This window comes from Eriocheir sinensis, chromosome 10, assembly GCF_024679095.1.
Source record: "Eriocheir sinensis breed Jianghai 21 chromosome 10, ASM2467909v1, whole genome shotgun sequence".
Lineage (NCBI taxonomy): Eukaryota > Metazoa > Arthropoda > Malacostraca > Decapoda > Varunidae > Eriocheir > Eriocheir sinensis.
The window spans coordinates 8,346,757-8,359,450 of record NC_066518.1 but is presented as its reverse complement, the minus strand read 5'-3'; the positions used below and the strand labels follow the sequence as shown (position 1 = coordinate 8,359,450).

At 44.4% G+C, this 12,694-nt stretch overlaps 1 protein-coding gene across 2 annotated transcripts; it reads right to left on the bottom strand.

The window, feature by feature from the left end:
* Nucleotides 1–5,017: 5,017 nt before the first annotated feature.
* Nucleotides 5,018–12,325, bottom strand: LOC126996542 (alkylglycerol monooxygenase-like). 2 transcript variants are annotated; one of them, XM_050857092.1, is made up of 8 exons: nt 11,179–12,325; nt 9,756–9,987; nt 9,359–9,483; nt 8,346–8,494; nt 7,414–7,683; nt 6,937–7,088; nt 6,219–6,470; nt 5,018–5,788 (listed from the first exon to the last, which is right to left on the bottom strand). In XM_050857092.1, the coding sequence occupies exons 2-8, from the start codon at nt 9,873–9,875 to the stop codon at nt 5,516–5,518; spliced, it is 1,341 nt and encodes a 446-aa protein (XP_050713049.1). In that variant the 5' UTR covers nt 9,876–9,987; nt 11,179–12,325; the 3' UTR covers nt 5,018–5,515. The 2 variants fall into 2 exon arrangements, with proteins under 2 accessions (XP_050713049.1, XP_050713050.1); XM_050857093.1 differs by lacking the exon at nt 11,179–12,325 and adding an exon at nt 10,135–10,158.
* Between the last annotated feature and the right edge of the window lie 369 nt (nt 12,326–12,694).

Sequence of the window (12,694 nt, the reverse complement as noted above, 5' to 3'; positions counted from 1 at the left end):
GTCGCACATAGCAGGGCAAAGACCTTTAGCCCCGCAACCATCCGGTGTTACCTTGACCGTGTCCGAAAGGGTTCAAGCTTTGGGGGGGAAACGATTTGGAAAGGTCGACTTTGTGTGAGATTTTCCATTGCGGGATAGTTGTTTACATGAATTTCAGTAGATAGACCGTGCATGAGCTGCCAGATTTACGAAACTTTATTTTTTAAGTCACAGTCGCATTCATAAAGTGGGTAAGTTGACTCTGAAGTTCGATATATACAGTACAATCCATTTTCATTCCGGATATTGTGAAAGCTGAAGCGGAGTGGAGACGGATGGGTGGTCCCCTCACACCCTTGCCTGTCTTACCTAGTTTTAGGTAACCTATATAAGCCAGATGTTGCGGCGGGTATCCTGGTTAAGTGATCTCATATATATTTGTCTTCCGTTTATTACTCAGAAGTGAGGTCATAATGTGTGGGGAGAGTTGACTCTAAAGGGGATATTACACTGGGCAAATTTTCCGTGGATCTTCAGTCATAAAATCGTGGATTTTTGTCTACGTGGACATACTACCGTCGTCTTCCTATCACACTTGCCTCGCACTCTTTTAGCGTTCCGTGGTCTTGACCGACACATTTTCACAACAAGTATGGCAAACGTCCCTGTTTGCACCCCCGTTTTCACTCAAAGTGCCGTTGCTTTGGCTCTAGTGACACTCAATTTACGCAAGCAACGGAAAAAGAAAAGAATGTGGAGGCGGTAATGCCTTGCAAGAAGAGAGGAGCGCAGTGAAGTGATGCAGCTGTTGCAAGAACTACATCTAGAAGACGAGGAAGGCTACAGGCAGTGGATGAGGGTCAGCAAGGACCAATTTTGTGAAATATTCCTTCCTTCAAGCACTTCCTTCTATGCAGTTTTTTTGCATACAAATCATGCCTAGGATCCCACAAATCTGGCATGTCCCGTATTTTCTCAATTAAAGTGGCCTCGGAGGCCTTGGTCCAGGCAACAACACTCATAGCTGAGCGAATGTATGGGGACAGTAGGGTGTAGCTTCTTCCTCTTCTTGTTTCTTGTAATTGCTGATGATGATGATTGTGAATACCGTCGCCCTTCGGTGAAATCTACCGTAGCTACGGAAGATCGTGGACACATCAGAAAAACACAGAAATGAGAACCACGCAATCGGAAATCGTGGTTTGACTGCAGATCCACGGAAAATTTGCCCAGTGTAATAGCCCCTTGAGTCATCTGAGGGGACAGACTTCGCACATAACACCAATTCTCACGTGTGGGGTGCTCTACACACCCAGCTCCCCTTACTGACAGTCTTTTATCTCATAAATAATGCAGCCATGTTGCATCTCTTTCTTAATTCTATCGATATTTTCATGTTGACTGTTCTTCTGAACTTGCTAACAGGGTGCCTCTCCCCCTCCCGTGGGCATTATTCGGAACTGTATACTGGCTCGGTCCCTTACCCACAACCAGCCATTCAAAAGTCAGATGTGTCAGCCAGACCGAGCCAGTCACGACGCAGGAAGGACTTGGACAATGACGTCATAAACAGTTTATATGTAACAAATATATCAAATCAATGTATTGTTGCCTTATTATTAACAACATTGTATGAGTAGCAATAGTCCAAAAAGGAGTAGTTAAAAAATACTTTTTAATGCATTTTCTTAAGCTTTAGAAGCCAAAGACATCTCTGTTAAAAATTTAATGATGATGAAGAGTATAAAGTTGCCATGTACACTCGGACACAATAATAGCGTAACCTCCAGGTTGGGCAAGGAAGATTGTAGGCCGCTTCGGAACCCCCCCCCCCCCACCACCACCACCACTCCACCAATAGCTTTTTATTCCATGGCGATTGTTTCATAATATTATTAAGCTACTCTTAAAAGAAACAATGCCACTTGACAAAGAAAATTCTCCTGAAGATTATGGTATCAACAGATTTTTGGTAAGTTAGAAAGGAAGGGAGGTAAGCAAGCTTTTATCCAAAATTGTAAGCGATGGACGAGTGGCTTCGTAGCGTTAAAGCTCATATAGCCTAATTTTACAATTTAATAAGTTCGTATAAAAATTTGCTTACCTCCCTTCCTTTCTAACGCATCAATAATCTGTTGACACCATCATATTCAGGATAATTTTCTTTATCAAGTGGCACTGTTTGTCTTTACAGTAGCTTAATAATTCTATGGAAAATTGACATGGAATAAAAAGTGGTATAAACCTTTATAACCCGTCTTTGACTTCAACTCGCATTATTTCCTTTATTTTTAGCCAGTTTGAGTTGTTTTCAACACAGTCATAATCTGCAATATTTCTCCTGTCCAATGATGAAAAAGGCAATTATGTAATGCGCGACATGAGTTGGCTACGAAGCATAAAAGTAAAACTTGTCGTGTGGCGAAGTCTATATCCATGATCGCGTCTCTCTCTCTCTCTCTCTCTCTCTCTCTCTCTCTCTCTCTCTCTCTCTCTCTCTCTCTGTAGTGCCACGACTTGCCTGATGGGCGAGCCTCCCTTACTCACTCTGCGAGTGGGGTACCTCTTTGGCCGACTGGTTAAGGAGTGGCTCTCCCGTCTCGCTGGTCGCGGGCTCGATCCCCGGCGCCGGCAAACCTTTCCTTGTCTGGATTAATTTCTCGCGTGTTTCGTTACACGCAGAGGTCGTGTTGGAGTGTAGTAAATAGAAAAATTCTGGCGTTTCATTGGTGGCAAGGCGGTGGCATCCTCTCCTGTGATTGTTGTGTCACCCCGAGTGGGTAACAGGTAGAGTGATGCCCATGCTCTCCGAAGTTCATAGAAAATGGGAAATCTCAACACACAGAACTTAATCTAAATAGGAATGGGAAGCCGTGTAGTGCAGCGACTTGCCTGATACGCAGGCCTCCCATAACTCTCTCTGCGAGGGGGGTACCTCTTTGGCCGACTTGTTAAAGGGTGGCTCTCCCATCTCCCTGGTCGCGGGTTCGATCCACGGCGCCGCCAAAACCTTTTCTTGTCTGGATTAATGTATCGTGTGTTTCGTTACTCGCTGTGTTCGTGTGGAAGTGTAGTAAAGAGGAAATTCTGGCGCTTCATATCTCTCTCTCTCTCTCTCTCGCTCCTCTTTGATGCTGATGATTTCTTCTAATGCCGGGCTTGTTTGTCAAAGAAGGATATCTAAGCCCTCCCTCTTGTTCCACGACATGACTGAAACTTTACCTCAACTCTCCTGCCGAATAAATGTTTGGCTTTATGTTATATGCTATTTTTCTCTTTAAGGAAAGTGTGTGCTACTTAATGTCTGCTCTTGAACTTTCTATTACCAAACTAGTTCAAAGTCTCTGCCGTCCCCCTGATCTTGTGTTGGTGGATAAAGTCAAATATTAACCTTTTTTGTCCCTCCGTTTTCGCTTTCAAGTACTTAGAAACATTTGCCTGCTTCTACTCCTTTTCACCCTTTAGTTTTTATACCCTATTTAGATTTTCTATATGAAGGACATTCTATATCCACTTCTGGATTTATGACAAGAAACAATTTGTATAAACTATGTATTACACATTACGAATAAAATATGCAGAGCAAGAGATTTTGTGTGGTCAGTTTTCCGTTACTGTAATGAATCCAAATGTATTTATGACCCCTAGTAAAAGTTTTGCAACATCAGTCTCATTAAGCTATATCCATCAGGCTAGTATTGCTGGTAAGGAATAAGAAAATCACATCACAAATAACCACAACGAACCACTAACTTCTACGACAGAAAGATTAGAAACTATGGAGCATGTAAGGGAAGACAGAATAGCAAACTGTATGAACTAACCGGCTGCTATTGTGACCCACATGTCCATGATCTCACGAGGATTCTTATGTCCCGTTGGGTCACTCTCCTGCTGCTCAGAATGTTCTTCCCCTGTTACATACCACCACAGTAAGGCTTGTACCAAGAGTCATGAAGGTTTAGCGACGGTCAGAGGGAAGGATGATCCGTACTGAGAGTCACTATCATTTTTGGAACGAAAGTTTGTAGGAGAGACGAAGGGAAGGCAAGGTCTACCCTGTGTCTTCGCTTTTACCTTCGAGGAAAAATATGTTTATTTTCCAAATTTGGCGTGGCAAATAGTTGTGGTTCATTTAAAACAACCTGAGAAAATATTTTCCCTAATTGGAAAGTCGTATATTATAGTTGCTTCTCCGTCTCATCGTCAATCATGGGCTATATAACGTAACTGGTAAGGTTATATGAACGAGTCGGTTTTGTATGAGTATCACGAAACACCTGAACGTGCATTTAGGCACTGAGGGAATCAGCTGGTCACTAAAACGCCATCTAAAATATGTAATGAAAGCAAAAAAGGGTAGAGATTTTGTATACTTCGGTTACTTCTACTAACACCAAAAACGTATTCATAATATCTAATGAACAATTTACTTGGATGTATTTTTGTGATTTAAAAAGTTAATGCATGCCTTTAGCTATTGATTTTCTTTTTGACCTGATAATTTGTGTAAACATTTATGCTATTTCTTGGGTATCAAAGTCGTTATCTTAAGACACGGAGCCTCAAAAGGCCATACGTTGAACTGCTTTTATTAGTTTTCTATCCCGTGACAACTTTCGAGCCGCGCCACGATCGCGTCCCGCACCATCTGTGGCAAGGTGGCGACGGCGTGCATGGGAGAGGAATGTTTGGATTGACGTGGCCTCCAACAGCACCTCCACCTTTTTACTCCTCCTCATATTACTTTTGTTCTTCGTCTACCTTCTCTTACTCTTCTTTCTCCTCCTCATCCTCGTTCAATGACAATGGTAACGTAACCACAACGTTCAGTATGTCTCAAAGCTGGAGTGTCGATCCGTTTCTTACATGGCATCTGTCACAAGGACACATACATACACGTACAAAAAAAATATAACATTGACTACGCATGCATTGAACCCCATCCATTTGGTTGCCGCGCCTGTTCTTTACTGCTTCTTGACGCTGAGGCAATAATGTAAATTCATTTTCACGTATTGGATATTAAAAAACTGGAAAGATATCTGCGTGTATTTGGTATATTTGACTATAATAGTACCAGCATTAAAAGAAAAGAGAAGCAAATAAAAAACAAAGAATACACACACACACACACACACACACACACACACACACACACACACTTACACACACTGAATATAAAACAATCGGCAAATTTTAGTAAGATGCTTCTCCTCGTAAAAAGCCATAAACTAATCCATAACTACCCAAGACTTCGACGAGGTAGTTACTTGCAACAAGGTAAATACGTATGTTTTGCATGAGGTGTGGAGTTAAACCACCCTCGTGTAAGACGGGATGGAGGTAGTACAGAAGAGATAGGTAAAAGTGTTCGCTTTTAGCAACCTACAAGAAAAGATGGACAGCTTAGGCGTTGGTGTCAATGACAGAAAATCACAGGGAGCTTTGATAAGGCAGCACGGAGACTGGAGCATTTCAGGCAACAGCATCATATGTGGCTGTACAGGGAAGGAGTGTGTCCAGAACAGGGTGATTATTCCAGCTTGGCAGCCTTGACGGAGGCCTTCACCACGGCGAGGCTGTGCGAAGTCCAGATGAAGGCAGAAGCCGCAAAGTAGAAGAGGATGGCGGCGTCCATAGCCTGGCACCCGGTGACTGGGTTGCTGCGGGCGTAGGCTACGTAGGCAATGCATCGGGCGGCCTCCACCAGGGGCGCCCACCACCACCCGTCGTACATGGCCCCGACGATGCCCGCAGACACGAAGATGAACGCCGTGAACACGAGGGCAGACACCCACGAGAAGCTCTGTCAATGGGAAATAACAGTGTGGAGGGTGGCTGGTCCTGCAGTTACTCACGTCATGTTCACTGCACGACATCGTGCTGAGGACAGTTATGGCGGGGGATACTTTTGACTCCTTACTTACTTGAGCCACGGAAACGGGCGATAAAGAGTATTTATTTACCTACCTCATCATCGACATAATATTTTATTATTTTAAAGCTGTAAAGTAGAAAAGTACAGAACTTTCAATCAAAGACTTGTATGTTTAGACTGACCTATCATGTACTAACGGACCTTATCTTTTACTGCAAAGGGACACACAGATTTATAAGATTGTGTACCTATGAAAAATTAGGATTTCCTTTAACAATACATGGTAACAGAACGAAGATGACCTCCGCTTCATGAAAAGAAGGGCAGCATGAACAAGGCAGCATCATTGTATACTCACGGCAACCTTGGGGATCCACGCTTGCTGCACCAGGATGAGGATGGCGAAGTGCACCAACACGTATGCCTCCTGCCACAGGGGAAGCTGTGGGTTGTATTTCACCCTGGGGGCCTTGACGTCAGGGAAGGTGTCGGGGTCTCCAAGGCGCGGCGTTCCAGGGAACCAGCCAGGGCCGTAAAAGAGCGCCCTCAGGGAGTCCCCCCAAGTGGTCATACTCCGCGCCTTACGGAACACCGCCCCGAAGTAGAAGATCTGGGGCAGATCAGGACAAACGCTTCTTGTGTAACAGGTTTTTTTTACAACCTTGACACATTATGTGAAATCCCGAGCAAAAAGTTTCTTTATGCAGTCCCGTCTTTTTCACTTGATCATAAATTCAGTTGTTGAATGGTTAGGAACTAATCAACATTGTAAAGTTGTCAAAGACGAGCATTAACTGATGCATCTGTTAACTCAAATGAGAAGAAACAGATGAAGAGCTAGTCAGGAATTCTTACTGAAAACTTTACATATTTAATTCCGAGAAGATTCCATAAATACTTGGAATTTTAGCGTGTCCAATGCATCTAGAAACAATTTTATAGTTGAGAAAAAAAATATGCTCACGAACCATACTAAAAAATCAGTACTTCGTTCATTTATGATGCTACATTATCACCTACGGTTTTCATTGCCATGTTTTCTCATGAGCGGCCAGAAGCCAGGAGACGCCGCTCACCTGCAGCCAGAGCACGTTGAAGGACTGCGGCTGATCCACCAGGCCGTAGGCGATCTTCTCGTCGCGCCGCTCCGCCTGGAAGGTACCGAACAGACGGTCCCAGATGATGAGGACGCCCGCGTAATTCTTGTCGAGACACCACTTGTTCGCGCCTGGAAAAATGAGTCAGTCACTCAGTCAGTCAGTCAAGCAGACCATTGATTGTAGCCTATATGCTCCCAAAAGTGCGTATGCGACTCAATGAATTACTGATCCTGTATATCTCCAGATTACTTTCCCTATACATATTACTTTTCCTCTTCTGAGCTATTAGATATTTCACAATGATGTTGGTACGCTTATATTTTGCAATTCAGTTTTCTTTTCAAAATACGTCGTAACCTGAAGATTGTTGAATTCTTCACGCATTTTTCCGAAACTATATGACAGTACTCGATGGTGTCCAGCCATCATTAGGGCGACACAAGACAAACTAACCATGGTGGACTCGATGGTGAGACGGCGTGTTGAGAACCCACTCCAAAGGGCCGCAGTTGTCAATCACCTCCGTGTGAATCCAGAACTGGAAAATCAAATTAAACTGGAGGTGGACGAGGAGAGCGGGAAGCGGGACTCCGAGGAGGGCCAAGGGCTGGTAGAAACCGATGGAAAAGTAGCGCTGGAACATGGACTGTCTGAGAGCCGTGCTGAGGTTGTATTCCTCGGACGAGTGGTGCACCTGGTGGCTCGCCCACACCAGGTTGATCTCTGAGGATCAAACGTCCGTCAGGCCGAGGGTCCCAGTCCATGCCTAGAGGTTATGGTCGCTAATTTGTACGCACCATTCCAATCAGTATCCATATCAGGAAATAAAACACACTGTATACATGTGAACCTAAATCGATAAATGGACTATTGTCTTAATAAAGATTGGTAAACATTCTTTACTCTGACACTAGTGTGCTGTTTCACCTCAGCTCAATATTGTGTTGATTTTCCCTGCCATGGAGGTGTGCGTACATATTAACGAACACACCCTAAGATGTGAGCAGGTGAGTTGGTATGCAAGTATTTATGTGTGAGAGGAGTACAAAACGGAACATTAATAAAAAGCTCCATCCTCCATCCTTCTGTAGTATGAGCTTTAGATTATCAGCGTTGAATTCCTCAGAAGGGCAGTGTTACTATCTGAAAGCATACAGTTGAGTCACAAATTGTGTTACACAAAATTTAAGTAATGTATTAACCATCAAATTATAATCCTAGATAACTCTAATTTTACATGACTGTAGAAGTGAGAATGAGGACAAAATGAGTCAGAGAGAGAGAGAGAGAGAGAGAGAGAGAGAGAGAGAGAGAGAGAGAGAGAGAGAGAGAGAGAGAGAGAGAGAGAGAGAATGGGGGGGGGGAACAGACAGCTTTCGTCCCACCGTGTGTTGCTCTGTGGAACCAGTAGTAGCCGAGGTCGACTCCGAAAGCGGCGACCCACCAGGTGATCGGCGAGGACCAGTCGAGGTCAAGGAGGCGACGCTCGTAAAGCCACTCGTAGCCACAGAGGTAGAAGGTAACGACAACCACACTGTGAAAGGGACACAAAGACACGCAGGCTGAGGCGTAGGACCCTAAAGAAATTGCGAACAGTAGAATTTAACCGACGTTCGGATAAGATTTTAAGTATGCGTTATTAACTGAAAGAAATCTAAATGTACAAGAGTTTCTCTGACCAACCTCAAAACTTGGCTGTCTTTATCACTGACTTGACTGCAAATGTCTCAGGAGTGGACATCCGACCATTTGCTTGTGACAACAATACGTAACAATACTGAGAAGCCCATAGAGTCCTTCACGCTGAGTTTGCTGTGAATACCATGAACACAAGCATGGCAAAAAAAACGTAAACGGTCCTCAAACAAATGCGACAACTCAGCTGAGCAATACTGAACGAGTACCATTAATGGCAGCCGTGACTAACATTCTGGGGGTACAAGTGCTCATCACGGGAACAAATGGGCATCACTAGTTTGGTGTAAGAGTACTGCCCGCGTCTAAGCGGGAGAGGCCCGGACAGCTGCACTGGAAGTCTGGGACCGATGCCAGATACCGTCCATGTATACATTGTTACCTAACCCCATCCCTTTCCGGTATTGCAGACACGTGACGGGTGTGAAACAGGCGCCAGGATTTGTAGTAACTGCATCATTTCGATCCATTAAAACAGCCTCCGAGTAACGTGGTTATGTAACTTCATCTCGGCAAAGCAAGAAAGTGAATGCTCTTGACAGTCGGTTTTCGCCGCAACTCTGTTATAACACTTCACTCGTGGAAAATACAGTTCTCTATATCAAAAACTTAATGACATAATTACATGATAACGAAAGATTGCTTATACTTTTCAAGAAAATGAACTTGTCCCCTAAACGACAAAACGCAAGCCTCTACTCACCCCAGCACATCGTAGACCATCCCGTGAAGTACTGAAGTGAAGAGGTCGTTGAAACGTATGTTGCCGCCCTTCAGCCGCGTCACGACCAGCTCCAGCAGGATGAAGGCGATGAAGAAAGGAACCGCCTGACGCAAAACAAAGATAATAAATAAACAAGGTATTTTTTTTTTTTTTTTTTTTTGTGGCGGAGGAGCTGGTGGGATCCATGGATGGCACCTAATTTATAATTTTCTGATCAAAATTGAAAATTTACACATATATGTAAGGCGACGAAAAAATGGACAAGATGCAATATTTCAATTTAAAAATCATCATTGACTTAAGAAGTAAAGGCAGACGAAATTTACACACACACACACACACACACACACACACACACACACACACACACACGTACCCCGTTAGTGTAGTCGGGCACCTCGTGGACGTGACGGAAGGTTGTTTCGTTGGGGCTCGCCACGTAGACGAGGGTGCCCAATCCCCTCGCCACCTTGCCCATCGCCGCGGACAGGGCCATGGCGCCTCGGTAGTGACTCCTTATAACCTAACTTCCAGCACCACCTCGTCCGTCACCACCACCACCACACCAAGAAACTCCGATGAGCCAAGTGCGTCTTCAGCTGCTGTTGCTGTTGGTGATGAGGGTAAAGATGGTGATGCAAAGATGGTAGTGGCGATGATAGTCGTACACATTCACACAATGAAAGACCTGTAAATGCGTCAAAAAAAAAAAAAAAAACACTGGTAACCTCCGTGCACTTGTATGGATCCTTTACCCTTTACGACCACCGATAAGCCAATCCCATGTGACCGGGGAGATAATACACTACAGCTGACGATAAGAGTGTGTCCCGTAATGAACACCACTGAGTTCCGGGGATAGAACCAGGGCCTTTTGAGTAGAAGTCAGGGCAGCATACCAACTAAGCCACCGATAAGATAAAAGGTCACCGCGCCAAAGGCCACTTCTGCGGCCTATACCTCTGGCGCGCTGACCTTTTAGCTTATCGGTGGCGTTGTTGGTATGCTGCCCTGACTACTCAGAAAGCCCGGGTTCGATCCCCGGCACTCAGTGGTGTTCATTACGGGATATTTTCACTGTGTTATCGCAGTTTCCCTAAGATAAGAGTGTGTGCCTATTATACTTGAGCTTTTCCTTTAGTCCCCCTTCTAAGACAGGTAGGTAAGCAGGGAGGTGTGACTTGTCTCTCGCTTACGTCACCAGCTTCAACACGGATCAAGGTCGTCAACAGGGCGGGGGAGGTATGAGGAGCCACCACACCGATGTCCCGTATAACCAATGCCTTATCACCTTGCCCTTATCGAGTAGGTTTGGTCCCCGCTATCTGGATTATCTAAGATACGTGTTTGTGTTTTGAAGGAGGACGCTTTAGAGGGCGAACTTATTAAGACTGAAGTGTTATTGGCTTTTGTGATATCACGTTTGGCTGTTTTTAGAATTCTCTCTCTCTCTCTCTCTCTCTCTCTCTCTCTCTCTCTCTCTCTCTCTCACACACACACACACACACACACACACACACACACACACACTAACACTAACACTAACATGCACCATCAACTCAACAACAACAAACAAAAAAAAACACCCAGGTTTCCAGTAATCTTACACGTCTTCTACCCACAGAGAAATATCCCGTAACACTTATTCTTTACCTGCGATCACTCCATTCACTAGCTTGTTTTTTCCTTCCTTATGCATCTTCAAATTTTCATCCACACAGTTAACTTAGTATCGCATTCATCCCAATAATCCATATGCACTTTCCCCTCAACTGGTAGAATGTGTATGCACTACTTGCCTCTTCAATATTAGCAAAAGATGTCACTGTGGCGTTGTGCTGTGCGGGGGATACGTTGTTGGTCTCGCCGCAGCTCCGTCCCTCAGCTCCACCGGCCCTTCGCTGGCGAGAGACGACACTGACGATAGCAGCAGCGCCGTGACACCAGAGCAAAGTAGCACATAGCTGGGCAAAGACCTTTAGCCCCGCACCCATCCGATGTTGCCTTGACCGTGTCCGAAAGAGTGGAAGCTTTGGGGGGGAAACGACTTACAGAGGTCGACTTTGTGTGAGATTTTCCATTTTGGGATAGTTGTTTACATGAATTTCCGTAGATAGGCCGTGCATGAACTGCCAGATTTACGAAACTCTATTTTTTTAAGTCACAGTCGCATTCACGTGCCCCTCTGCGAAAATTGTGCTCAGTGTTGCCATTTAGACACTTTTTGTTAATTACGTTAGCTATGAATATTGGAACATGCTGCAACACCACATTTTAGCTACCTCAACCTCAACAAGATATTTCGCGATGAACATTGAGGAAAGGCCCGATGAGAGGAGTGGACTACTGTGGGTGGTGAGAAGACAAATTGATTGTTTTGAAGTGCGTTTCATATATTTTTCGTTTAATTTCTGTTGTTCTTGTTGCTGTTGTTGCTGTTGATGTTGTTGTTGTTGTTGTTGTTGTTGTTGTTGTTGTTGCTGTGTGTGTGTGTGTGTGTGTGTGTGTGTGTGTGTGTGTGTGTGTGGCCTATAGAAACTTCATGAGCTTATATTTTAGTTTATTATTCTTTTTCTGTTTTTGTTAAGTGATGGCTTACTTTGTGTTTGTTTTATTCAAACGTTTTTACTGTGTAGGTAAAATGTTGACTATAACCACATCTAAGTAATAGTTTACACATTTTCACTTATTTTTTCATTAAACGTTTAATGTCATGTGATAGACACCATATCGAGACCATAGGACGACGTTGTGAATAGCATGACCTCAGGACAAACTGATCATGTGGTTTTATAATCGAAGGTGAAAGAGGAGAGGAGAGAAAGGGAGAAAAGAGGAGAGATCCGAAACCAAACTAATTAGTTGCTTTATTTTGTTTTAAAGCGGTGCACAAGGCACACGGCAGTCGACAGGCACATTAAGTACAGGTAACAAAAAACCCTGCGGACAGGGAGACTACAATGGACAGTCTTCGGGGGGGATGCATATCACCATGATGGGATCGACTACTAAGTCATTGGAGCACGGGATTACCTGCGGCGATGAACCTATGTTCTCAGCAGTGCAGTAGTAGTAGATTGGGTCACATATTTCAGTGCATCTCGGGAAAAAGCCTTCCGACGGGCAGATGAAATTGTCATTGCAACCTTTGTCTGGGATATCATTGGTACAGGTGAAGAGGCAAGTTGCCGCATCGTCGCAAGAGCCCGTATTTGGGTTAAAGTTTCCACTGGGACAGTGCCCGTGACTTGTCTGATCAGGAACTCCTTCCGCAACGCAAAGGTAAAAATTTGTACAGTTTGAGTAGTCGGGGAG